The following is a 26,563-nucleotide window of genomic DNA, read 5'->3' as shown; positions in this document are numbered from 1 at the left end:
CAAATATTTTAATCTCAATCTACAAAGCGTTTTCATAAGTGATCTTTGAAATTGGTGTCACGTGATTATCATGTGACTTTGCAGAAGGTGTTAAAAATCTAAAGAAATGTCACTGGGGAAAGCAGTTCCCTTTGTCTTTGTTTTTGTTATCTGTTTATATGGTTCAGAAGCTTCTAGGTCGAGAAACTTCCTAAATTTCGGCGCGAATGGTGGTACCAACTGTGCCAGTAAGTTTCAATATTGATAAATATTTACACATTTATGATTTAAAAATTATGACACTTGTAGTCCAGTCAATCTAGCATAAATTTGACCCTAACCCGAAAGTAATTGCAACAGAAGATTTTTAAGTTTTAATCTTTAGCATTATACCACAAGTATCCACAGAAAAAAGTCCCAAAAAATCTAACTTGAGGAAGACTAAAAAAAATCACCATTTAAAATTCCTATGGAGATTTGCATTGAAAAGGGAGATAACTCTTGCAAAAAAGCCAGAAATATCAATAAAAATTAATACAAAATTACAACTTTACCGCTTCTATTCTTCAGAATGTATTGATTCTTGTGTTTTTAGCGGTCTTTAGAGTATAACAAACAACTCTAATGGTGTTTTCATATCTTTTATCAAGCTATAATCTAGATTTTGTAATTAATTAGTTGACCTTTTTTAGAATTTTTCAACATGTCAAGGTAAAGAATCTCAAATTTAATAAAAATAATTATTCATGTATTCTTCTTTTTGTGGTTTAAAGTTTCTTTGCATAGGTAAGTTGCTGAAAAAGTGTAATATGCAGACATAAACAATACCAAATTTTCACATTATTTTTTCAAAATGGTCACAAAGCTTGAAATTTACAATTCCTTCAATGAAAAATGCACGAAAAAAATAAAACTACCCATTACATTCCGGTTTTGTACATTTCATGAACAGAAGATTTTATAGTTTAGTCAAATTAAAACTTACAACCCAATCAAAGTATCATATTTTACATAAATTTCAAGAAAAACAACCAAAAACTGACCAAAAAAGACTCATTTTTGCAAGAGTTATCTCCCCTTCCAATGTTAATGTCCATAGGAAATTAGAAATACAGATTTTGAGTTTTCCTCAAGTAAGTTTTTATGGGACTTTTTTCTGTATATATAAAGAGCATAATGCTATAGATTAGAACTAAAACATTTTCTGTTGCAATTAGTTTGAGGTCAAATCTTAGTTTGACTGGACTATGGTCAGATTATTTTACTGGAGCAATTACAAATATGTCTAGACAGGTGTTATCTGATAGAGGACAAAGTCTGTTTTAGTCCTTTTGTAAACTAATAGAATAAACATATTTGTTAATGTTTAAATATACTTCATTTTATTTTATTTTACATATGGCAATTAAAAATATAGTTATACTAGTAGTTTTTACCAAGGATTTGTATAGTTAACTATACAAATCCTTGTTTTTACACATAATAGTAGGCCTAATTATCATGTCGTCTGCTAAGGGTATTATAATTTGAATTTGGTTTATTTTATCCCTTATTATCACAGGAAGGCGCCAAAGAAAAAATTAGGAATAAGGTCCCAAGACAATGAAAGAACCTGCATACAAAAATCAAAGATTTGTTATCCCTCATAGAAAGGAAGGTCTTGTCAAACACTTAATTTTGAGATTGTACTATTTTGAAACAATTGTTAGAAAAGGTTGTCTTCATTATGGCACACATATGTGCAATCCTATTTTTTTTTCTCCATTTAAATGTTTATGTCAGAGATATTAAAAAAAGGTCTACTGGTATTTGAATTTGTCTTTAGTGTCAAAGTGTTTCTATTTTTTTTCTGAACTTCTCTGTGGAGTGTAGACTAAAGATCAAATACAGAATTTGATTGATTGATTGTTTCTTGCTTAATATCAAGTAGCAGCTCAAAAGATGGATCTGTTTTGAATTTGTCTTTTTAGATTAGGTACTTTTGATGAACAATTTAAATATTTTAAAGCTAAATCATATTAAAAAAATAAAATATTCTTATTTTTTCAGCATGCACTGTTATTTTTACTTTTGGAGAGCAACTAGCAACTATACACAATGAAACTGTAACAAAATCTTTGGAAAGGTTCTGCAATTATTTACCACCTGCAGTAGCAATACCATGTAAAGTATTTGTAGATTACATTGCATATGAGATTATACGTGTGTAAGTAAAATATCAATATTTTGTGCTTGTGACCATATAGATGTTTCAATTGCCATGCAATTAGTGACAGTATCTTTAGAAAGGCTTATATTATTATGTAACATAAGAAAAAACTAGTCAAAGGCTTATAAATATTTGGAAGCCTATATCAATAGGGCTCAGCTCTTCACGGATAGTTTGTCCCTATTGGATAGGGGGCAGATTTTTTTGAAAGTAGTCGAAAATAGTATGAGAGTATGGGAAATCCTATGCATGAATCTAAGCAACTGTTCTGTTTTAATAATGTGTTCCCTTATTTTTCACATTATTGTTACCTCCGTTATGAAAATCTACCCCTATTTAATATGGCTCAGCAAACTGTGAAGAGCCCTATTTCAAAGTTGAAGAACATTGTAAATCTTTTTTTTGTTTTTTAAAGTTTTTCAAATCTGGTTTATATACCATGTCTATGCCTCATGGGTAGTAGGAAAACGTTTGTGTTTCAATTTTGAATTTTTAAATTGTTTGACATATGTTATTTGATTGAGTTGCACAAAGAGAAGTCACACTTATGATATGAAATGTTAGTGGCTGTCGAGAGATGAGTGTATGTGTTTTGTAGAATCATTGTTACCTTGCTTTGTACAAATATATTTGTCAGATGTTTTAGATGTGAAACTTTTACAGATTATTCTAACTATTTGAGCTTTGATCCATTTCTTTTATGATTCGTGGTTGTCAAGATGTTTGAAATTGCCAGGCATTTGTAAGAAGGTATTAGAAATGTTTTTTTCAGAACTAAAATACACTCACATTGCACTGTTCTTGAACCTACCCCAATCAACCTATGACCATGAGTGTCTGTGTGAGTGTGTGACAAAGATTTCAAATTTATACAAATTCTACTCAGTTCTTGATTTTATATCTTTTGAAAACATTACTTATAATTATTGCAAAATCATTTGACATGTAGGTAACTGATAAGCTCTAATTTTATTATTATCATTATATTAAGATTACCAGCAAAGTACAATCCAGATGAAGCCTGTCAAGGACTTGGTTTTTGCTTCACTGATACAGGGAATGAACAGTGCCACCTGTTCCCAAAACCGAAGGTATTTTATTTCAATATGCCCTTCATAGAAATTATGTAGTTTGATTTACCCTTGTCCATCTGTGTTGCCATTCACACATTGTGTAAAAGATAAAGAATGCTTTCATCTTACTTTATGAAACTTCAATCCATGAAAATAAACTTGATTTTGATTAAAACTTTTACGTTTTTTAAGAGAAGCAAAAAACAATGAAATAAGTTAGAATTTAATGTTTCAAGTGTTTTAGATGAACAAATTATGGGAAAAAATTGTGAAACTTTGTTAATTGTGCCTTAAAAGACTTACCTCTCATACAATATTTTAGCTTCATAAATTATAATTTAATGTAAATACAGTAATTATTGCATGTATTTATTATTGCGTTTTTTGAAAAATTTACCAAAATGCCAGATATTAAATTATTGTGATTTCATGAATAGCTACCTACTGAGTACAGACATATGTCTAAGATATCATAATGCGACTTCTTATTATTTCACTAGGCATCTTGCCGCATCTAGCTGCAGTATTCATATTACATGTAATATAAACCTCACAATAATTTATAGAATAAAGATTATTTTCCTACATAGGTTAGCCCAGTATTCAATGTAAGAAGGAAGAGGGCAGCTCCTAACATATGTGAACTACCTGGAATTAAAGAGATTTGTAAACTCATAGACAAGTAAGAAATGATCAATATACCTTGTTAATTTGGCAAATCACAAAAAAATTACATGGAACAAATTTTTTGCATCACAAGAGCAACACAATGGGTGCCACAGGTAAAGCAGGAACTAAATAGCTTTTGAAAGTATGTAACTATATGTCTGTAATGCAGTAGGATATGTTACTTGTGTCAATCGATCAGCAATTTTCCCTCTGTTTGAATCTCAATTAGCATTATATGTTTCAAACCTGTAATTCTTTTTATAAATCAACTATAATTGATTTAGTGGGATATCTAATGTCCAGTACAACTGTAGAAACCAACATAGGAATAACCTGTTCTCATAATTACTGTTAACCTAATGGAAAGTACAAAAAGTTTGGGAAAGACTGCAGTAAAAAAAACACCAAGTAAAACAAATAGAAACAGCACAATGGCATAAAGATAAAGAAAATAACAGACCTCTAAAACAACACAAAAATAAAAGATAAAGCCATGGAAACCCAACAAACAATTATTAATTTAGTGTATTCAGGTGCTTCGTGAGGGTTAGAAGTGCCTTACTGTCTTATGTGCTGCCTGACTGCAAAGCTTATGAGACACTTAGGTTATTCCCTCATCTTGCATCCACATTCTTTATGTCACACTTTATAAATCCCCAACTTCATGAAAACTGCTGAACAGTCAATTCTAACAAACTTAATTAAGCTGTTTATTCTTCTGAACACTAAATGTGTGCTTGCTATTTTAATTTTTTATCTGTGTAATTTTTGAAATTTATAGTTTCATAACATTGACTTCAATCCATGGTCTGTATTTCAACATTTGAATGTTACCTTAATTATTTCAGAATATTTGACGGTCACATGCCTGCAGTTGATATAGATGGTGACAGATTTAGTGTCATGAAGGTATTTAAGATTAAATGTATGAAGGCATACAAAATTAAATTACACATTTTCTAGACAGAAAATCTCTTCAAATAAAAAAGGAAAATAAAAAAAAAAAAAAAAAATCCGTATCTGCTTCAAACTTTATAGATATAGGAAGATGTGGTGTGAGTGCCAATGGGACAACTCTCCATCCAAATAACAATTAAAAGAGTAAACCATTATAGGTCAATGTACGGCCTTCAACACGGAGCCTTGGCTCACACCGAACAACAAGCTATAAAGGGCCCCAAAATCAGTTTAAATTAGTTTTTAGTTTAGTTTAAAAATGGATCAATTTCTTGTGGAAATCTTCAAATGGTGTTTTGAATCTCATACTCCTATGTCTTTTTTACACCATTTAAAGTAACCTTCATATTTCTCTTGTCTGACCAAAGATAATAATAATATGGCTGGTGATTGTCTATTAAAAGTCAAATTTAATTTAGCTAAAGGGAGGTTGATTGAATAAGACAGCAACCAAACAACATAGAAACATAGAATCATGATATCTAGATATCTTCAATCTTAGACAATTTATTTTTGTACACATTTTTCAAACTCTAAATTATCCCAAATATTCATTTTCCATTTAGATCAGGTTAAAAAGTCAATGCAAAGAACATTTTAGTTTAAGGGTTGAATTACAATTTTTAATATTTTTTCATAGACATTTAGAGGAACATCATGGAGAGGGAAAGACTGTGATGATGGAAGGAAAGATATACATCCTGGTTCTAGGTAAAGTGAACACTGAAATGAAAATGATAGTTATCTCCCCTTATGTCATGAAAACCTTACCTATTTTTTATCTCCCCTTATGTCATGAAAAACTTACCTATTTTTTATCTCCCCTTATATCATGAAAAACTTACCTATTTTTTATCTCCCCATTATGTCATGAAAAACTTACCTATTTTTTTATCTCCCCTTATATCATGAAAAACTTACCTATTTTTTAACTCCCCATTATGTCATGAAAAACTTACCTATTTTTAAATCGGTTGATAAGTGTTCCATGTATGATATACATAAAGTGTTAATTGATTTTTAAGCCATTTTACAATTTCTCTGCTACTGAGATAACCTTGGCATAATGGGTATTTAAGAAAATGAGATATTCAGAGTAAAAATAAAAAGAAGAATGTTTTGCAAGTAAAATTTACGTATTTAAAACTTCTGTTAAATAAGCAGACTAAGGTTTGCTGTTTTTGGCGTCAACATAGCAATGTTAACATATTTTGTGATAAGTTCAGATTCAAGGGAACCACTAAGAAAAGTCAATTGTTTTTTGTATGCCGTTGTTATAGCATTGGTACAACTCATTTCTATGGAGATTATTTGGCCCAATTCTCTCAGTCATAGTAGAATGAAACTTTTTCATAGTTCACATGTCAAAGGAGTATGTTCGGTAAGGTCCTAAAATGGCCTACTTCTTTAGCGTAAATTTCAAATTCGGATTTATTGACCAATATCACAATTGATTAAAGCTAATAAAGTGACTACTTAGGAAATAAGCCATTTTGTTGAAAAATTTACGTTTCTGCTATTTATTATGACGTCACAAGTTGTACTCATATTGATTTTTCATCAAAAAACAATGAAAAAGGGTAAATTTCCATAGATTATTGGACAGGAAACAAAGAGTACAAACGTCGACAACAAAGATCTTTTAAATTAATGTTTGTGAAGACATTTCACATGTCTCATTTAAAAAATTAAGTTTGTCGACGCCTGCGCTCTATGTTTCCGTGTCCTTAATTTGGTTGAAAATCAGCTGATTTTGTCAAATTTCACCCATATACCTTATCTTGACCGTTTTGAGATGTAAAAATAAATGTGTTTGAATTAAACTTTGACAAAAAAAGTTCTAATTAACTTTCACACATGTCTTTAAGGCAAATTAAAACATTTATTATCTTGCAACTATGAACTTTATAATTGGGGCCAAATATGGCCCTTACCGAACTTACTCCTTTTGTGATTTAATCAGTTTAAGGGGAACCACCAGTGGGTACTAAGGCCAATGCTATTTGGTGTGCAGTTGTAATAGCATCAGCACTTCACATTCCTTGAATATTTTAATGTTAACAGTTAATTGATATTTTTACAGGCCTCATTTCTCAGATGTAAACAAAGATACAAACTGTAATGGGATATATGTAAGTAAACATGGATAATTAGATTAAACGTACAAAAATATGACACAGGATAATTTTTTTTTATTATATTTATAAGGATTATATAAACTAGTCAACATACAGTACAATTATCTGATTGACAAAAAAAATAAATTGTCAATACATTTAAGTTCATATTATGATCTATGATTGGATCAAATTAGGATGGACTGCCTATAGAAAAAAAAGACTTGAATGAAAAACACTATAAACATGAGAGATAATTGCATTCTACAAACAAAATAAGTAGATTTAGATTATTTTATACCCATTTTAATTATAATGCATTGCATGCAGTTGAATTTTTTTTTTTTTTTTTTTGAATGATTATTGGTGTTTTTTAAAGTGACTTTTGGTACTTTTTGCCTAATCTTGGCAACCAGTTTTAATTGATAGGGGATTCTGGATTACCTGGAGAGAAGCACTGACCTTTGACAAAATGGAAAGTTGGCCAGCCTTGTGTATGTTCAACCTAGATGGGATGTATTAATAATATACCATTAAATCCAAAGACTTTAAACTAAATTGATGTTGCCCTAAATAATCACTGGTGGTAAGCAGATGGTCTTGACGTAAAATTACAGTAAGCAAAAGATGGGAGACAACTCTTGAGATAATTTTCCTGTTTTTTGCTTACCATTACTTTAGGTTAGGACTATCCATTTACCACCAGTGATAAAAAGTCTTTTTGTTTGATATCAAAGATCAATAGACACCATGGTATGCTACAGATATGAACTTGACATGCCACATAAAGGAGTAGGTTCAGTAAGACCCCTTTTGGCCCCAAAATATAGCAGTTTTACAAAATTGTGAAAATGTAATCTTTTAGCTATATGCTAGAAAGTAGAATGCTTCTGCTACATAAATATGGTCTGTTTTTTTACATTACAATGCACTTATATTAGTAATAGCATCATTAAGTCGTGCTAAATTACTGAAATCCTCACAATTTTAGCATTTTAGTTAAATTTTAGACGGTATTTGTCTTAAATGAAAGTGGCCGCATTTGTGTTCATTCATAATATTGAAATGTAAGTTTAATTTGATAATACATTACATATATAAAGGTTGGGGAGGAACACAGATGCGGCCACTTTCATTTTTTACAAAAAAACACCTGGAAAGTCACATTTTTTTTGCATATTTGATAGATTTTTCATATTTAAGCTTGAATCGGAGCGTTTTTAAAGACTAAATCAGTTAAAATCTTTCACAGAAACTAATTGAATCAATTGAAATAGACACTCTAGTGTTTAAAAGGTGTCTTTCTTTAGATGAACCAGAAATTTTAGGCCAAAATCGGCCTTTACAGGACCTACTCCTTTATTATAAAACTAGCATTTTCTTCTTCGATTTATTTCTATAAGTTTAAACATGCTGATGTTAAACTTGAGATAAAAAATCTTTACTTTGTAATCTCTCATAAATAAGAAGTAAAAAACCTTTGTCAAAGTCTATGTATGACTAACAATTCTAATGTTTTTGTTCAAACATCAGGGTTCAGATAGCTCAGGAAATGCATATGAAGACCAGTTATGTCTGAACAGTCAACAAAGAGGAGCTGTAGTCTTAGGAGATTCAATCAGTGCTCATTTCCATCTACCAAGAGAATGGTTTAATACAACAGAAATGTCAGTTGTAAGTAACATAAATTGATGGTTTTACTATTACCCTTTATTGTAAATTCAGAAATTGTTACGAGGTTTTTATTATTGCAAATAATGCAACCGGTTAAGTATTGCAACAATAAAAACTTGCATTATTATATCAGATTTATATATCTGTATGCAGGTTTTCCTGAAATCACAATAATGAATCTCTCATTTAATTATGTCCATTCTTTGAAAATGGCAGTAATAAATGAACGCAATAAATTCTAAATAAATTTAGCTTACAACATAGCATATCATTAAGAAATTATTATGAATTTGGTGTTTTGTTTTCACTTCTAAAATACTAGGTTTTTTTTGTGATTGATTGATCAGTAAATTGTTGGTGATTGCAGTGCCACTTTCAACACACCTATTGGCTATATCATTGCAGCCTGTTTTTATTGGTTGACACCATACTGGACCTAGTAATGAGCTCCTATGTGCAGTGTTGTATGTTTTTGATTTTTATACGACCGCAAATTTTGAAAAAAATTTCGTCGTATATTGCTATCACGTTAGCGTCGTCGTCGTCGTCAGAATACTTTAAGTTTTCGCACTCTAACTTTAGTAAAAGTGAATAGAAATCTATGAAATTTTAACACAAGGTTTATGACCATAAAAGGAAGGCTGGTATTGATTTTGGGAGTTTTGGTCCCAATATTTTAGGAATTAGGGGCCAAAAAGGGCCCAAATAAGCATTTTCTTGGTTTTCGCACTATAACTTTAGTTTAAGTTAATAGAAATCTATGAAATTTTGACACAAGGTTTATGACCACAAAAGAAAGGTTGGGATTGATTTTGGGAGTTTTGGTTTCAATAGTTTAGGAATTAGGGGCCTAAAAAGGGTCCAAATAAGCATTATTCTTGGTTTTCGCACAATAACTTTAGTTAAAGTAAACAGAAATCAATGAAATTTAAACACAATGTTTATGACCACAAAAGGAAGGTTGGTATTGATTTTGGGAGTTTCGGTCCCAACAGTTTAGGAATTAGGGGCCAAAAAGGGACCCAAATAAGCATTTTTCTTGGTTTTCGCACCATAGCGTTAGTATAAGTAAATAGAAATCTATGAAATTTAAACACAAGGTTTATGACTATAAAAGGAAGGTTGGTATTGATTTTTGGAGTTTTGGTCCCAACAGTTAAGGAAAAAGGGGCCCAAAGGGTCCAAAATTAAACTTTGTTTTGATTTCATCAAAATTGAATAATTGGGGTTCTTTAATATGCCGAATCTAACTGTGTATGTAGATTCTTAATTTTTGGTCCCGTTTTCAAATTGGTCTACATTAAGGTCCAAAGGGTCCAAAATTAAACTTAGTTTGATTTTAACAAAAATTGAAACCTTGGGGTTCTTTGATATGCTGAATCTAAAAATGTACTTAGATTTTTGATTATTGGCCCAGTTTTCAAGTTGGCCCAAATTGAGGTCCAAAATTAAACATTGTTTGATTTCATCAAAAATTGATTAATTGGGGTTCTTGATATGCCAAATCTAACTGTGTATGTAGATTCTTAATTTTTGGTCCAGTTTTAAAATTGGTCTAAATTAAAATCAAATTCTTGGGCCTCTTTGATATGCTGAATCTAAACATGTACTTAGATTTTTGATTATGGGCCCAGTTTTCAAGTTGGTCCAAATCAGGATCTAAAATTATTCTTTTCAATTGCACAGTATTGTGCAATGGCAAGAAATATCTAATTTCACAATATTGTGAAATAGCAAATTTTTTTTTAATTAAGAGTTATCTTTCTTTGTCCAGTAAAGTAAGCAAGAAATATCTGCAAGAATTTATTTTAATTGGAGTTATCTTTCTTTGTTCAGAATCAACTTAAATCTTTGTTATATACAATATACAATGTATATTCACTTTTTACTACCAAATGATAAATTTAAATTATCTTTACCATTCAGTGATAACAAGCAGTTTTTTTTACATCTTAATATTTTATGATGTATTTAAATGAGTAGTAATTGTTGCAAACTCCATTAGAATATTTTAATTGAAATTAGTTTTGGAATAAGGGAAAGGGGGATGTGATTAAAAAATTGGGTTCAATTTTTCTCATTTGAAATTTCATAAATAAAAAGAAAATTTCTTCATACATTTTTTTGAGAGGATTAATATTCAACAGCATAGTGAATTGCTCTAAGAGAAAACAAAAATTTTAAGTTCATTTAAATACATTCATTCTGTGTCAGAAACCTATGCTGTGTCAACTATTTAATCACAATCCAAATTTAGAGCGGAATCCAGCTTGAATGTTGTGTCCATACTTGCCCCAACTGTTCAGGGTTCAACCTCTGCGGTCGTATAAAGCTACGCCCTGCGGAGCATCTGGTTGTTTTTGTTTTTATTTTTGTTTTTGATTTTGTTTTTGTATTATTATCTTTCAAAATTAGGTACATTAGGTAGATTACAAGACAACTGAATTGATGAACTTTGGGGTAAACTAGCTGGATTTTGTTTTGAGAAAAAAATGGGGATATCAATTATGAATTTATGTAAAAAATAAAGCTTTGTAATTTAATGTCTTTTTAGGTTATGTTTGAACCGTTGTTGAATATTTTAGAAAATGAACTTGATTGGCCAGAATTATCATCAACTACTGGTATGTAATTAAACTAGGAAATATACCTATTGCAACTTATTCAAAGTTATAATCAATTTGCAATTTGTTTTTAAAACCAAACTGATCAACTGGTCAAAAATTTAACAAACTGCTGAGTCAGGATGTGAAAGTGCAAGGTGTTAAAATAAAGCATACTTATTATCGTCATGCTTTATTTTATCACCTTGCAAATTCATGATTTCACTGTGGGTTTTCTGCAGCAGTTTGTTTAAATTTCTGACCTGTTGAACAGTTTGGTTTTATATACTGTTAATTCAGAAATTATTGCGTGCATTTATTATTGCGATTTTGTCATTTTAAATATGAATGTGATTTAAATTTTTACGATTTTGAGAGAAGTCATGCTTGATTCAGTTAAAATATAACAAAATGCGAGTTTTAATTATTGCGTTTACAACTCTGTCGCATTATTCGCAATAATAAAAACCTCGCAATAATTTCTGAATTTACAGTAACAAATTGGTCGAAATTTAATTATGATGTCAAAATTTCTTGGTCTCTTCTGAATTTTCAAATGTGACGTCATGAAAAAAAAAACTACCATGCCTGATGAAAGGAAGGGTAAAAAATTATTAAAGAAACAGATTCCACCACAATAACTTGTGTATTACAATATGTCCCCACTCTTAAAAGTTAAATTTTAATTATTCAAGAAGCTTGGCAAGCCTCACGATTTAAATAATAAAAATTAACTGTCTTGAGGGGAGATATATGGTAACACACTTGAAGTAGTGGTGAAATCTATATTTCAAATCTCTAACAATCTGATAAAAACAGATCTTTTGTGCATGCTTCCCTAACAAGGGTCTTTTACATGTTTACCTATGTTGAAAGACGTGTTGTAGTGTAAAATCATAAAATTACAAATGTTTTAGTCTCAATTTTTTTTTTTTAAAGATTTCTGCAATTTGGGTACTGTGAAATTAGAGATATAACATTATAGTCATAAAAAAATACGGTGACCTATAGTTGTTAATGTCTGTGTCATTTTGGTCTTTTGTGGATAGTTGTCTCATTGGCAAGCATACCATATCTTCTTTTTTATATAAAATAAAAATTCTATATAATATATATATATTGTTTTATTAAAGTGCAGCCTTATATAACATTATAATACAAATATGACACATATTTTATGTCAGCTAGCCTTCATAGGCTTATGATGCACTGTACTTCTAAAATTCCCATAGTTATACAGTATGCCAAAAAATGAGAGTTTTGTTAAGCATTTTGCACAATAAATAGTAGTTTTATGCTTGTGTGTATGTTTGTTATTCTAGGAGTACACTGTTTTTCTAATTTTATTTAAACTACCTGTACTTACCTGAAATATCTGATAATTTATCTTTAAGGATTTATACCAAACCCTTATCCATTGATTAACCATGGACCTACAGATTCCATATATATGAGACTGAAGGCGAGAAACAGATGTAACCATAGAGATTATCAAAACATTGCAGTAAACGGTAAGAAATCAGAGAACAAAGATTGAGTAGATATTATGGTTTCATAGTATTAGGGAGCTACCATTTGATTTTTATGGGGGGATGGGCTAGGATGAAATTTGACAAAATAGGCAGGACGTGAGTTTTAAGTAAAAAGTTGAAAAAAAATGCAGGATTAGCAACTAGGAAAAAAATAAGGCAGGATGACAATTTGTGTAATAAAGTCCGGATGAAGTTACAAAAAAAGGTGGGACCAAATAGAGTAAAAAATATAGCAGGACACATTTCATCCTAGTTTTGCAGACATTAGCTAAAACTAGGAATTTATGGATTAGTTTCAATTGTACTACACATAGTATTAATATTATACTTTAAGGAAATCCTTTATTATTCAAATGAACTTTCTTTTTTCTGTACCAGGTGCTAGATCTGGTTCAATGGATGATATAATGTTAAGGTTTGTTATCCTTGGCTGTCATGTCACCAATGCCTCTCCCAGCTATCCAAAATTGCACATCAGTAGACCATATAATAACACTAAATAGAGTACCTCTTAAATGTATTGACACACACACAAATACTTAGAGAAGGAATCTCTCCTTTTCATAGTTTTCCTACAGAGAGCTGGTGGTTTTCTCTGGGCACTCTAGCTACCTCCACCAATAAAAACTTACGCCCACGGAAATAGCACAATATTGTTGAAATTGGCATTAACAAACCAATCCTTTTCATAGCAATATTTCATTAGAATGAATTACTTCTTTGGAGACTGAAAAATATGATTCCATGGTAAGTGTTCAGAGATTATATTTTTGTTCTTGGTTTGAGATCTTTGTTCATTTGTTCCTCACAGATGAAAATTAGGGTCAGGAGTTCAGCTTGCCTTTAATATACAGTGGTGATTTATTATTTAGCAGCCCGACAAGTTTTGGCAGGTACCTAAATTATTTAAGGTTGTGGCTATTTCAGCAAAGAGATACACTAAAATTATTCTTGCTCAACTGCAAATGGCCTAAAACATTACCTACAAATGTTGCAAATGTAATTTGTAGCTTCATTACACCAAAAACACCATACCTTACCCTTACACACTGGTCAATTCAACACTTAACAAAAGTGGATACAATATAAAGTCCCATTAAACTGAAAGATTAATGGATAATGAATATCAGTTAAAAAATATTCCAGATTTAGACATATGAACATTTGATTTTAAAAAAAAGTACCGTAATTGAATAAAAGATACTGAGTAAATTATTTTTTTTCAGTATTGTTAATAACATGAACAGTTGCATATTCATTTCTGTTCCCGTAGTGAAATGCAAATTGAGGGTCAGTCACTGGAATCTCACCTAGAGGAGTCATATACTCGGTGTCATTATGGCCAAATCTGAATTTTCAAAGTCATAATCTTTTGAATATTTGGAGTAATTGCAAGAATTTTTTATATTAGGTTCTAGACTTGCACAATGAACAAGAAATTTTGCCATAAATTGAAATTACATTGAACTATAAAAAGTACTAGTAAAGATATTTTCTATTTTTTTAAATCTTTATGAGGAAACTTATGCATACATGTATTTAGTATATTTACAACTGTTTTGTCTTGTAGTTTATTCCGTGACCCAACGGCAGATTACCCAGTGATCCTATTTTATGCTTTGGTCGGTAATGATGTTTGTAATGGGTAGGTCTATTTTTGAAAGATTCTTTTTCTATTTTCTGTATAAACAATTATTTTCCACATGTTTAGAATGTAGCAAATTGAATTTCCCATTCTAATTGATCTGAATTATTACTTTAGACTCTTTGGCAAAAATATATATATATTTAAAAAAAAAAAATCTTTATCTGAAAAATTTCATTGGCTATATAAACAGTTAAACAAACTCTTATCTTGATATTTCCTTAAGAATAGAATGTGAATAAAAAATTCAGCTGATTTTTACACAGTTATCTCCCTGTAGTGATATGTATCACCTTTTAAAAACAATCAATATTAGCTTCTGAATGTTCAAAGTGATCAATTGTTGTTTGAATTGACTAACATTTTATAATTTTCAGTTTGAAGATTACTACAAATAACATAGGATTTTACTCTGATGTATTGGCAATTTTTATTTTTTCACTCTATTCCATACTGTAAATTCAATAGTTAATGCAACTCTTAGTTATTGTGAATCCTTGACCATTGGGAAAAATGCAGAATCTAATGGGATTGCCAAAAATCTTTGATGAAAGTTTCAATTAAAAATATGAAGCAAGTTTTTATTATTGTGAACCACATACTGTAACATTTTTTGCATTAATAAAAACAGAGCAATACTTTTCTGAAATGCAGTTTTCCTACTCAGTCAATCTTCATTCCCTATAAAATAAAATTTAAAACATTATTCATAATGACCATATCAACTTTGCCTTTCAGACATCCAGATACTATTGACCACATGACCAAACCTGAAGAAATGAAGAACAATTCATTGACAACTCTGAAATACTTGGTAATAAAATATAAATTTACTTATCTTATAAATTACATATTTACCTATATTCTATCTGCTATTAAATGGATTTTTATTGAAATATGTTCAAGAATACATTCCAAAAGAGAGCAGGTGTGATATCAGTAGGGGTCAGACCCATAATCCGACAGTCCCATAATCCGACAGTACTGTAGTCCGACAGTCCTATAATCCGACAGACCGATAGTCCGACAGTACTGTAGTCCGACAGTTCTATAATCCGACAGACCGATAGTCCGACAGTCCTTTAATCCGACAGCCCGATAGTCCGACTCACAGTCACTTGTCTCTGAAAAACATGCATATAAAGATCCTAGTATAAAGACATGGAAAAATTGTAATTTATTTTTTTACGCATAAAAAATCATGTGTCAAATCGATCAGTAAGACGTCTTCATACCTGTAATAATAATAATAATGGAAATTTATAAAGCGCCCTATATAAAAAATAAAAATAACTCTAAGGCGCTGTACATACACATGGTAATTAAAACATATCAATGACAATAACATAAAACATTCAAATACTGAAATTAAAAATGCCTACCATGAAATAAAAGGTCAATACGAAATACATGTCAAAACAAAGAATAAAAAAATAACAATATAGGATAAAAGTATGCAGAACAAGCAAAAACTCTAAAACGAAATACAAAGAGTAAAAAAAAAGCCTGTAAAAAAGAAAAGAATTCAATCTAATTAAAAGCAATACGATAAAAATGAGTTTTTAACTGTATTTTAAAACACTCCAGGGACTTGCATTGTCTTAAACTGTTCGGGAGATTGTTCCATAGAGATGCCGCTACCCAATCAAATTGTCTTTCACCGTACGTCCTCGTTCTCACTTTTGGAACGGTGAGTAGTTTTGTGGAACTTGAACGCAAAGATCGGTTTGGCACGTTTAGATTGACTAGTTCCCGGATGTAAGCAGGGCCAATGTCATTCAAAGCGCAGTACACATAAGTCAGTATTTTGTATTGTGGTCTATATTGGACGGGTAACCAATGTAAGTCAGCAAGTCTCGGTGTAATATGTTCATGTTTTCTTGTCCTGGTGATAAGACGAGCTGCTGTATTTTGTACTTTTTGTAATCTGTTCAATGCAGTCTTGTTGATACCGTTCAGCAGAATATTCCCATAATCAAGTCTGGATGTTACTAGACTGTTCACAATAAAGTTAACGGTACCAATTTTCTTGCACCAGATGCGCATTTCGACAATACATGTCTCTTCAGTGATGCTCGTGGCCAAAATATTTGAAATCCAAAGCTTATATAAATGATGAAGAGCTATATTCCAAAAGGTCCAAAAAGTTTAGCCAAATCCGTGAAAGGAATCAGAGCTTTGCATGAGGGAGATACATTCCTTAATTTATAATAATTGCTAATATTTTGTAACAGTAAATTTTGATAACACAATAAATCCGTATTTTCATGCCAGTATCGAAATACTGGCTACTGGGCTGGTGATACCCTCGGGGACTAATAGTCCACCAGCAGAGGCATCGACCCAGTGGTAGTAATAAAGTTAACGGTACCAATTTTCTTGCACCAGATGCGCATTTCGACAATACATGTCTCTTCAGTGATGCTCGTGGCCAAAATATTTGAAATCCAAAGCTTATATAAATGATGAAGAGCTATAATCCAAAAGGTCCAAAAAGTTTAGCCAAATCCGTGAAAGGAATCAGAGCTTTGCATGAGGGAGATACATTCCTTAATTTATAATAATTGCTAATATTTTGTAACAGTAAATTTTAATAACACAATAAATCCGTATTTTCATGCCAGTACCGAAGTGTTTTGCAAGCAGTTGTTGTTATGAAGTTGCGAATGCGTCCAATATTACGGATGTGAAAATGACAGGATGTTACTATGGCAGAAACTTGCCGTTCCATCGTTAGGTGTTGATCAAAATATACACCTAGGTTTTTCACGCAGGATACACTACTTATAACAGTATTACCGACTTTGAGTTGGATATTTGGTACTCTAGCCTTCAGATGTTTCGGTGTGAATATGATAAGTTCGGTTTATCTTGATTCAGTTTTAACATATTTGTTGACATCCATGAACTAATGTCGGAAAGACATAGTTCAAGTTTCGAAAAATAGTTCTCCCAGTTGTCTAGTGGCTTGATAACCATGTAAACTTGTGTGTCGTCCGCATAGCAGTGATATGTCATGCCATGGCGACGGCATATTTCACCTATTGGCTTATAGAAAAGACAGTACAGTTTCGGGCCTAGCACGGAACCTTGTGGAACACCGAATGTTAGATGACATTTCTTCGATGTAGTTGTTCCAATCACCACACGCTGATGTCTATTCGTCAAATACGATTTAATCCATTCGAGAGCGCAACCAGTTATGCCATATGAAAATGACGGACGCTCTCGAAGAATTCTGTGATCTATAACATCGAATGCAGCGGAAAGGTCCAATAGCACCAATACTACTGATGACCTGTAAACTGACCCGTATCCTGCGGGTTTGACCTGAGAAAAATAAATAAAACCCAAGAATTCTGAAAATGACCCGATTTCACTAGATTCAAAGCCTTCAGACTGATTTCATAAATGATTGCAATGCCGGTTAATTCGTAATTCTCCTTGGACAAGGAGTTCAACTAGCTGTGTAAACTCAATTTATCTGACCCAGAGACATATATGTCTCTGTCTGACCCATTTCAGTGCATGGCTTCACTTGACAGCTTTGGTGTCAAACACACGCACTGTTGATTAACAGTCATTACCTATGCTTTATGTCGTTAATAATTGTGTCTTTTACAGTTGTTTTTAAAATAATAATTTGACTCATTTCACCTTTCACAATACTCCTTCACTTATTTTTTTTTTTATTTTAAAAAGATTAAATCTAGAAAAAATTGAATGCAAACACATATCAGCACAAGAAAGTGTCCCAAATAGGTAAAAAGGTAATGAAATTTTGTGGGACAATCGGTAATATGTTTGTGGGACAATCAATTGTGAAGTTTAAATGTGGGACAATTGGGAACTGTTTTTATAATGATTAATTTGTTTTCATAGCGTGTTGCAGTTAATCAAATCAGTGTAACTTATAAAATATGAACAAAATAAGAACAAATAATAATATTTACATATTTTATTTTGCTCATAGTAGGTACAATTGAAGTATCATATAATATAATATGAAGTCTTTTAAAAAAATTATAATTTTTTTTAGTCTAAGATGCATATTTTTTAAAATTATTTTTTATTGGCTTTGAACTAGCAGTCAGTACTGCGAGTACTCTCAGATCTGTACTAAGTGTTTTTGTTGTGGTGATGTCCCAAGCCAGGAGCTTGTAAGTCAGTGGTTGTCGTTTGTTGCCGTGTAACATATTTGTTTTTCGTTCATTATTTTGTACATGAATTATGCCATTAGTTTTCTCGTTTTACATTAATCATTTTGGGGCCTTTTGTAGCTATGTGGTATCTATGGGATTTGCTCATTGTTGAAGGCCGTATGGTGACCTATAGTCGTTAATTTCTGTGTCATTTGGTCTCTTTGGGAGAGTTGTCTCATTGACAATCATACCACATCTTCTAATTTCTTATGGAAGTCTGGCTCTTCTTTATAATTGGTGAAGAGTCCTGTTGACTGCAAAAACAATGGGAAAATTGGAAAAACAACCTTTAATGGTGATTCTTGGAAAGGCTGATCTGGAAAATTTCTAGACAGCAGCAAATTTAGAGAAAGTAGATGTGGGTACAAGAAATGATTTTACCAGAAGCATGTGCATCCCATATAAAAAAAAATTCTTTCAAATTTCTCAAATATGTATTTTTTCAATCGATTATAACAAAGAGGTTGAAATAATAAGATTTTTGTTCTAAAAAATCACTCGAAACTAGGTGAGAAATGCACAGAAGTGATAGATATGTATTATAAATATAGAAAATTTAATATTTTAATCAGCAAAAAAAAAATCTGTATCATATACTCAAGCGCCTGTGGTATAGGCAGTCTAGATCGTCAAAACATCCGTCAGAGACATATAATAGTGTCTCTCCTTCAATATTATTAGTTACATGGTGCGTTAGTGACCTAATACGAGATACATGGGGTGAGTGCGAAGATTCTGCGCTTCATACAAAATGTACTTCTGTCAACGCTTTTACACCCCAATGAAGTTACAAAAATGTATGCAATTTATATAGGACGATATCCATATCATTTGCAGCAGAATATCGAGCCCCCCCCTCCCCTCAGCAGAAGAGATTCGTGTCGGACCATCGGATTGTCGGATTAATGGACTGTCGGAATATCGGACCGTCGGACTATCGGACTGTCGAACTACTGGACTGTCGGAATTTAGGGTTGTCGGATTATAGCTACGCTCCCATATCAGAATATTCTTTTATTTTAAAAGTAATGACATAGAGATCTTGCTATGTCTATTATTCCAGTTAGTCCAAATGCAACTCAGGGAATCAACCATATTGTTTTAATATTATGAAAATAATACTTATATATTATTTTGCAGGATCAAACACTACCAAAGGGCAGTCATGTTTTCCTTACAGCACTTGCAGACGGCAGGGTGTTGTATGACAGTCTGCATAGTAGAGTCCATCCGATTGGTTCACTCAGAAATGATGTCACATATGCAAACTTCTATGATTATTTCAACTGTTTACAGGTACTTGTAAATCAATCATTCCAATGTTGTATGTTATAAGTCTTATATCATTGGTGAGCGAGTGACCAAAAGTTTATAAACCTGTTTCATGAACAAGATTTCTGATACAAGTAAAGTAGTTCTGTAAGTGTGGATCAAATTAATGATTTGGACATAAAAAGTTCATTCTCCTGGAACTATCAGTACCTAATATGTTATTTTAAAAGACTATTTTCAAATTACCTAATTTTGAATCCAATTCTTTTTTCTGATGATGCATGCTCTTGAATTATAAAAAAACAGACTAAAAATCTATGCATGTTTGTTTATGTTTATTGCAGGTTTCCCCATGCACAGGATGGATGAACTCAAATGAAACAATGAGGGATTTAACCACAGATGTAAGTATACAATATACATGTACTTTTAAGATACCAATTTTTGTTATATTCATTGGTAAATGTAAGCCACAAATTTGAATGTTCAACAAAGGACAAATTCTTTAGGCTTGTATGCAGACATTGACAAACCAGGAAATACAAGTTTTGCTTTAGCCACAAAAATTGTTACCAATGAAAAAATGAAACCGCAGTATATGTTTTTTTTTAGAAATACATTTATATCTTTGAAGTGTTCATCTTTTGTACTAAAAGAACAAGTAATAATGTTTATATTATTCACTAAGAAGGGTAACTGTACGATTAAGAAATTGCAGTTATATTGAAATACGAACTCAAGAAATCCTAATTATTTCCCTCATAATACAAAGTAAATTTATTTTATGAATATTAATTAAATCACAATCATTTAAGCTTTCAACTTATATTTTCATTATAGACATGTCATTTCATTTTATTTTCTATTTTTAGAGAGCCAATGAGTTGAATTCGATTTTACAACAACTTTCAACTGAATATCAGCCCAAGAATTACAAGTTGTATTATGTAGACAATCCAATTAACCAAGGTAATATAATAATTATAGAATAACTCCCCTTAAGGTCTCACGTGTGATACTTATTGCTACTCTTTGTAACTTTATGGTTGAAACTGAATTTTTACCAGTTTAGAAGGGAATCAAAGATATATTTTGAAGCAGTCAAATGTTCCATTTTCAACCAGACTGACACAATCTTGCACAACCCTCATGGGTAGTTTAGGTCTTTAAACACCCCTTAGTAGGACTAGCATACATCAAGTATTTATCTCCTTCTAGAACAGATATACAGGAAATAGTCATTTCAACAAGTGAAAGTCATTTTCTTTATTCTCTTTATTATCTATACATATATAAAAGATTGTTATTTTTGTTATGTTTAATTGTTTTTTTTTCAGTTCTTAATGAGTATGAGAAAAATGGAGGACAAAAATGGGAATTGTTGGAGCCAGTTGATGGATTTCATTCAAATCAGGTACATATAAACTCGTTTCAACATAAAATAAGGAGATGTGGTATGATTGCCAATGAAACAATTAGTCCAAGTGATGTAAATTTAAGCATGACAATTACAATATTGTTAAGTTCTATTTTGCCTATGTATGATACTGCACTAGTGCAATACTGTAAAAAGTTAGATTGTATTTTGCTAGATTGTACCAACCGGTACTGCATAAATATGGACAAAAACAATCACCAAAAGAACTGAATTTATACAATGTTATGATATCCAAACCTTCCATACTTGGCAGTTTGAAGCTATAACCCAGCAGTTATTTTTTAATATGAAAAATGATAAATAATGTAAATGAAACTCATTGACATTGGATTCATAATTATTTGTTGAATATCAGTTTTCGTGGATTTAGTGGGTACATATTAACCTCAATTTCAAATGTTCCACGCATTACAAATTTCTTAAGGGTTTTTATGCAGAGATCTGCAAAACCACGAAATCAAATATCCATTTTCCTCAATTCACAAAAATTGATACCTTTGATATAAATGAATCCACAGTAATTGTAATTTAAAATGATTATTGTAATTTACAGATTGGCCAAGCTTTGACAGCTAAAGTGGTATGGGAGAACATAGAAACCAATTATCCTGATGTGTTAGGCCCAGAAAATCCTAACAACAGTAAAATAGAACAGATTTTTGGAGCACAAGGTGGCTACTAACGTGAAGGAGGGACTAACTTGTAAAATTTGACATTTTTTCATGTAATTAGGATCGGTTACTGATGTGAAAGAAGGACTTATTTGTAAAATTTGACAATTCATATTATGTTATTTTGATCAAATGGAAAAAATTAACTCATACTATCTTAAAAAATGAAAAAAAAAGAATTAAATAAATATACTACCAATGTTGTCTCTCAGAGATACTAAATCTGTTGGGTATATCTATATAAACTTTCCTGTTTTGTAATCAGTTTTAACATAATAGAAGTACCATGGTAATTTGATGCAATAAAATATTCAGCAAATACAATTTTTATTAGTAGTTACATGTACTTGGTCCCAAAACATTATTTACTGATATTATTACCCCACTTTAGAACTGGGTGTTATATATATATAGTATTCATCTTGAGTAGTCCTTCTGTCCACCTGTCTTTATGTTGGTCTATTTGTGTCCTCATCTATCAGTTGCCCAGCATTGTTATGCCCACCTAGGATAGTACTAGTAGGTTTCTGGTCTGTGCCATCGTCTGTTCGTTCGTCTGTTTGTCCGTCTGTCCATCTGTCCTGCTTCAGGTTAAATTTTTTGGTTAAGGTAGTTTTTCATGAAGCTGAAGTCCAATCAACTTGAATCTTATTACACATGTTCCTTATGATATGGTCTTTCTAATTTTACAGCCAAATAAGACTTTTGACCACAATTTCACGGTCCACTGAACATAGATAATGAAAGTGCAAGTTTCAGGTTAAAGTTTTTTGTCAAGGTAGTTTTTGATGAAGTTGAAGTCCAATCGACTTGAAACTTAGTACACATGTTCCCTATGATATGATCTGTCTAATTCAATGCCAATTTAGATTTTTTTACCCAATTTCACGGTTCATTGAACATGGAAAATGATAGTGCGAGTGGGGCATCCATATACTTTGGACACATTCTTGTTTTCTGTCACACTTTTTATGGGTACAACTGAACAAAATAATGTTATATTTGGCCAGCAGCTTGACAATCATTAGCTTTAAGGTGAGAGCACTTTTCAGTTCTGTCAGACACTATCTTCCTATTGGCTGGTACTTTGAATTTTTCTTTATGTTGAATGAATTTAAAAGTTCTCGTAAAACATTTCTTTGGTACTACAGAATTAATTCATATTTGGTCAGCAGCTTGGTCACGTAATGGAATCTATTAAATCTTGTGATCACTGATCTCAAGCACGTTTAAGGTGGTACCTAACACTACAGGGAGATCACTCTGTAAAATGAGCTAAACGTTTTAATTACGTTGTGTTTTTTGAGGAAATATTAAGCTTCTCCACCATCAAAACTAGTGTTTGTCAAACTGCTATACAACCAGTGTATTTTTTTCTGACAAAACGGTTGGTTCAAAATTTTTGAAATTTTTATATTTTTGTCATTTTATGAAAATCAAACAAGTCCAATTAATTTTAGTGGAGGTGTTGGGTACCACCTTAAGAACTGTTTTAACAAATATATTACTTGGTAAGGTTGTATGTAACTGTTACCTTACCTATATATACATAGCAAACATCACCCTACACAAAATGCCATTGCTATTATAATTTCAACCAAATTTATTTTAAACCTTACATGATGTAATTGAATTTTGGCATAAATTGATAATCTGAACTCATCCTCAAAATGCATGTAATATCTTAGCACTGGACCAGCTAAGTAAACAACAATAATCAATGTATAGTCCCTGCAGGGTAGCATACAACCTTGAATCTACAGAAAAAAATACCGGGTAGTTAAAGAAAAATCTCTTTTAAATCTAGATCAGTGAAAATAAATTGATTGATTGTTGGTTGCTTTACGCCGCATTAGCACAAAAAGGCTATATTTTGGCGACAGTGAGAATAAAAGTACAGAGTGTACATAAAATAAAATAAAAATCTGTGCACATTTAAAACTCTTTAATACCCATATCCAAGAAAAAAGCAAGAGCAAAACATTGATAACCAATAGCATAAGAAAAATTCTTACAGTTTCTGAAAGGAAGAAGCTCAGAGTACTGACCTACTGATATGAAATCCCTAAATAGATTTAATAAAGCAAAGTCAAGCACAGTACAGGAATAAGTAATCTTATTCAATACCACTGATGAATTTGTGTTTAATTTCAATGTAGAAAAATTATTAAAGAGACATTTTAATATGAATAGAGATGTCGGGTAAACATCAATCAAATAGCAAACCAACAACATAAACAAATAGTATATTTTTAAGATGATCTTTAACCTTAATTAAAAATATATGTATATAATTGTTTATGGTACATCTATTTCATTTGAACTTTGGTGGATAATTGGTTCATTATCCCCTAATTTATATACTTGATCATCGATGCAGAATAACACCTCCACAACAAGTGAGGTCATATCCTACATACTGTAAGATGATGAATCACATTTATTTATTGTACTTGTTATTGAAAAAAAATTGCAAAAGGGGTTCATTTGATTCTTCATTGTATAAACTATTACCGGTACTCGCATTTGGAAAAAAAGTTTTCACAAAAGCAAATGGTTTCAAGTGAGACACCATCAGAATTATGCTGACCAAGACTTTCTTTACTTGCACTCATTCTGTCAAAAAAAAATCTTGGTTAAGCAGTGGCTGATCCAGGATCCAGGTTCAGGGGATATTTCTGTTGATCAATTCATTTGAATTGGGACAATTATATATTGGACATGTGTTTTATATATGCCATTTACAGAACCGAAACTCTTCTGTGTCCGCTATGTTTTCCTTTTTTGTAAGCTCACCTGGCTCAAAAGTGATAGATCTGTGTTTTCCTTGCTCAGATTATTAATATTAAAAACAATATTTTTGTATCTATTCTGTATTCTCAAAACTACATATGTACAGCGGTTATGCTACAAATCTTCCACTCCATGTTTCTGGCTACACTTGCTGATCTTCTCTCTCATGAATATGTATTAGCTATGTAGGCATATACAAATCGTATCATACACAAAAATGACCAGCCAGTACACACTGTAATGATTTCATTAACCAATATAAAAAAAGATAAATATAACAAAAGACCATGTGACGTATTGCATAATAAATACAATAGTTATAGAGCACATTACCCGGTATATAATAACAATATTCTAAACTTGCCGTCAGTCATTGTCTATTGTTTTGAAAAATTTTCTAACATCTTCTTCTCTGAAAGTCCAGGAACAACTTCTATTGAACTTGGGGTGAATGGGCCGTTATATGCTATCTTGTATAAATTTAATGTATTTTATTTCAGTGAGCGACTGCGTTGATTTGAAAATATAACATAGAGTTTTTGGCTTGCTTATCAAAATCTACAACAATAGGAAAACTTATTGGGTAATAATGATCAACAGTTCAAGATCTATTAATGAGGAAATTTTAAGACAAACCAGAAAACCCAATTTCGACTTATTGCACCTTGAAAATTTGATTTTTATGAAATTTCTTATTTTTCTGTTATTATCTTGTAAAACTATTACAGAGAAATTTTAAACAGCAAAATTTTCAACAAATACCTACGAAGAAAGATTTTTAGTCTTTGAATATTGTTTTTATTGGTACAAATGTCCATTGGCTCTTGAAAGATATTTTTTTCCACTTTTTCTGGGTCTTTTTTTAGAAACTTTGATAAACAGAAAGAAAAACACCATAACATAATAAGCAAAATAAGACCTATGAACAATTAAGGGACAACATCAAAAGATCGATGTAGAATAAAAAACTTAAATGAAATAGTTTTGGGGTTGGGGGTTAAGGGGAGATAAAATTCTGCAAGTTTTGTATATCTAAAATCGATTTATTACATATATCCCTATTGGTAAATCAATTTTTCCCAAATTATGTTAAGAGGGGGATGTGGGGGTGAAAAAAACTCTGTGAATTTAGTTTTTATCCTACATTGAACTTTTGATGTCGTCCTAAGTCAGCTTGACTGAAAAGGTCATTTGTTTTTTATCAGAATTTTTTGCACTTAAAAAGAGATGAATTTTACCCATTTTTTTAGTTTTTCACAGAAACTATGATAGAAAGGGAGTGACAATGGCAAAACATCAGCAAACTTTATAGTCTTTTATATATGAGAAGCATGTCCTCTTTTTATTTTTGAACATTTTTTTTGCTGGGACTATCACACTTATTTATCATATCAAATTCAAATATTTTATTGGACAAAGCACATATGATACAATGCGTATTCCAAGATATAAACACATTAAACATGACAATTTATGCAAATACAACATAAAGAAAACATTTGAAGTACCAATTATATATATAATATCACAGTATTACATAGTATTATACTTATGGTAGACCAACTGATCATATGCATCTAGTCTTAGGTTTCGGTTATTTTTTGCTATTGTTGTTGTTGTTTATTTGATTTGTTATTTTTGTGTTGTATTTATTTGTCTAGAAGTTGATTTTTTTTTGTTATTTTCAAAATACTTAATTTAGCGTCTTTTAAAAAGTCCGCGGAACTGT

At 31.2% G+C, this 26,563-nt stretch overlaps 1 protein-coding gene across 1 annotated transcript; it reads left to right on the top strand.

Annotated features, from left to right (window-relative positions):
* Positions 1-68: 68 nt before the first annotated feature.
* On the top strand, positions 69-22,369 carry LOC134721668 (acyloxyacyl hydrolase-like). Its single transcript, XM_063584815.1, has 18 exons — positions 69-227; positions 2,029-2,185; positions 3,180-3,279; positions 3,852-3,943; positions 4,779-4,839; positions 5,528-5,598; positions 6,971-7,019; positions 8,538-8,678; positions 11,233-11,302; positions 12,676-12,792; positions 13,192-13,228; positions 14,384-14,458; positions 15,197-15,272; positions 19,801-19,956; positions 20,277-20,336; positions 20,805-20,901; positions 21,270-21,346; positions 21,924-22,369. Exons 1-18 carry the CDS (start codon positions 107-109, stop codon positions 22,050-22,052), a joined length of 1,686 nt encoding a protein of 561 aa, XP_063440885.1. The 5' UTR covers positions 69-106; the 3' UTR covers positions 22,053-22,369.
* Positions 22,370-26,563: the final 4,194 nt, after the last annotated feature.

This window comes from Mytilus trossulus, chromosome 6, assembly GCF_036588685.1.
Source record: "Mytilus trossulus isolate FHL-02 chromosome 6, PNRI_Mtr1.1.1.hap1, whole genome shotgun sequence".
Classification (NCBI taxonomy): domain Eukaryota; kingdom Metazoa; phylum Mollusca; class Bivalvia; order Mytilida; family Mytilidae; genus Mytilus; species Mytilus trossulus.
This window is presented reverse-complemented; position numbering and strand designations above follow the sequence as displayed.

What these genes read in the sequence shown, in the direction of transcription:
- LOC134721668 (XM_063584815.1), top strand. Translation starts at nt 107, where the DNA reads ATGTCACTGGGGAAAGCAGTTCCCTTTGTCTTTGTTTTTGTTATCTGT. An exon ending in GCATATGAGATTATACGTGT is followed by an intron (nt 2,186 to 3,179) that starts GTAAGTAAAATA and finishes CATTATATTAAG; the next exon opens with ATTACCAGCAAAGTACAATC. An exon ending in ACAGATTTAGTGTCATGAAG is followed by an intron (nt 4,840 to 5,527) that starts GTATTTAAGATT and finishes ATTTTTTCATAG; the next exon opens with ACATTTAGAGGAACATCATG.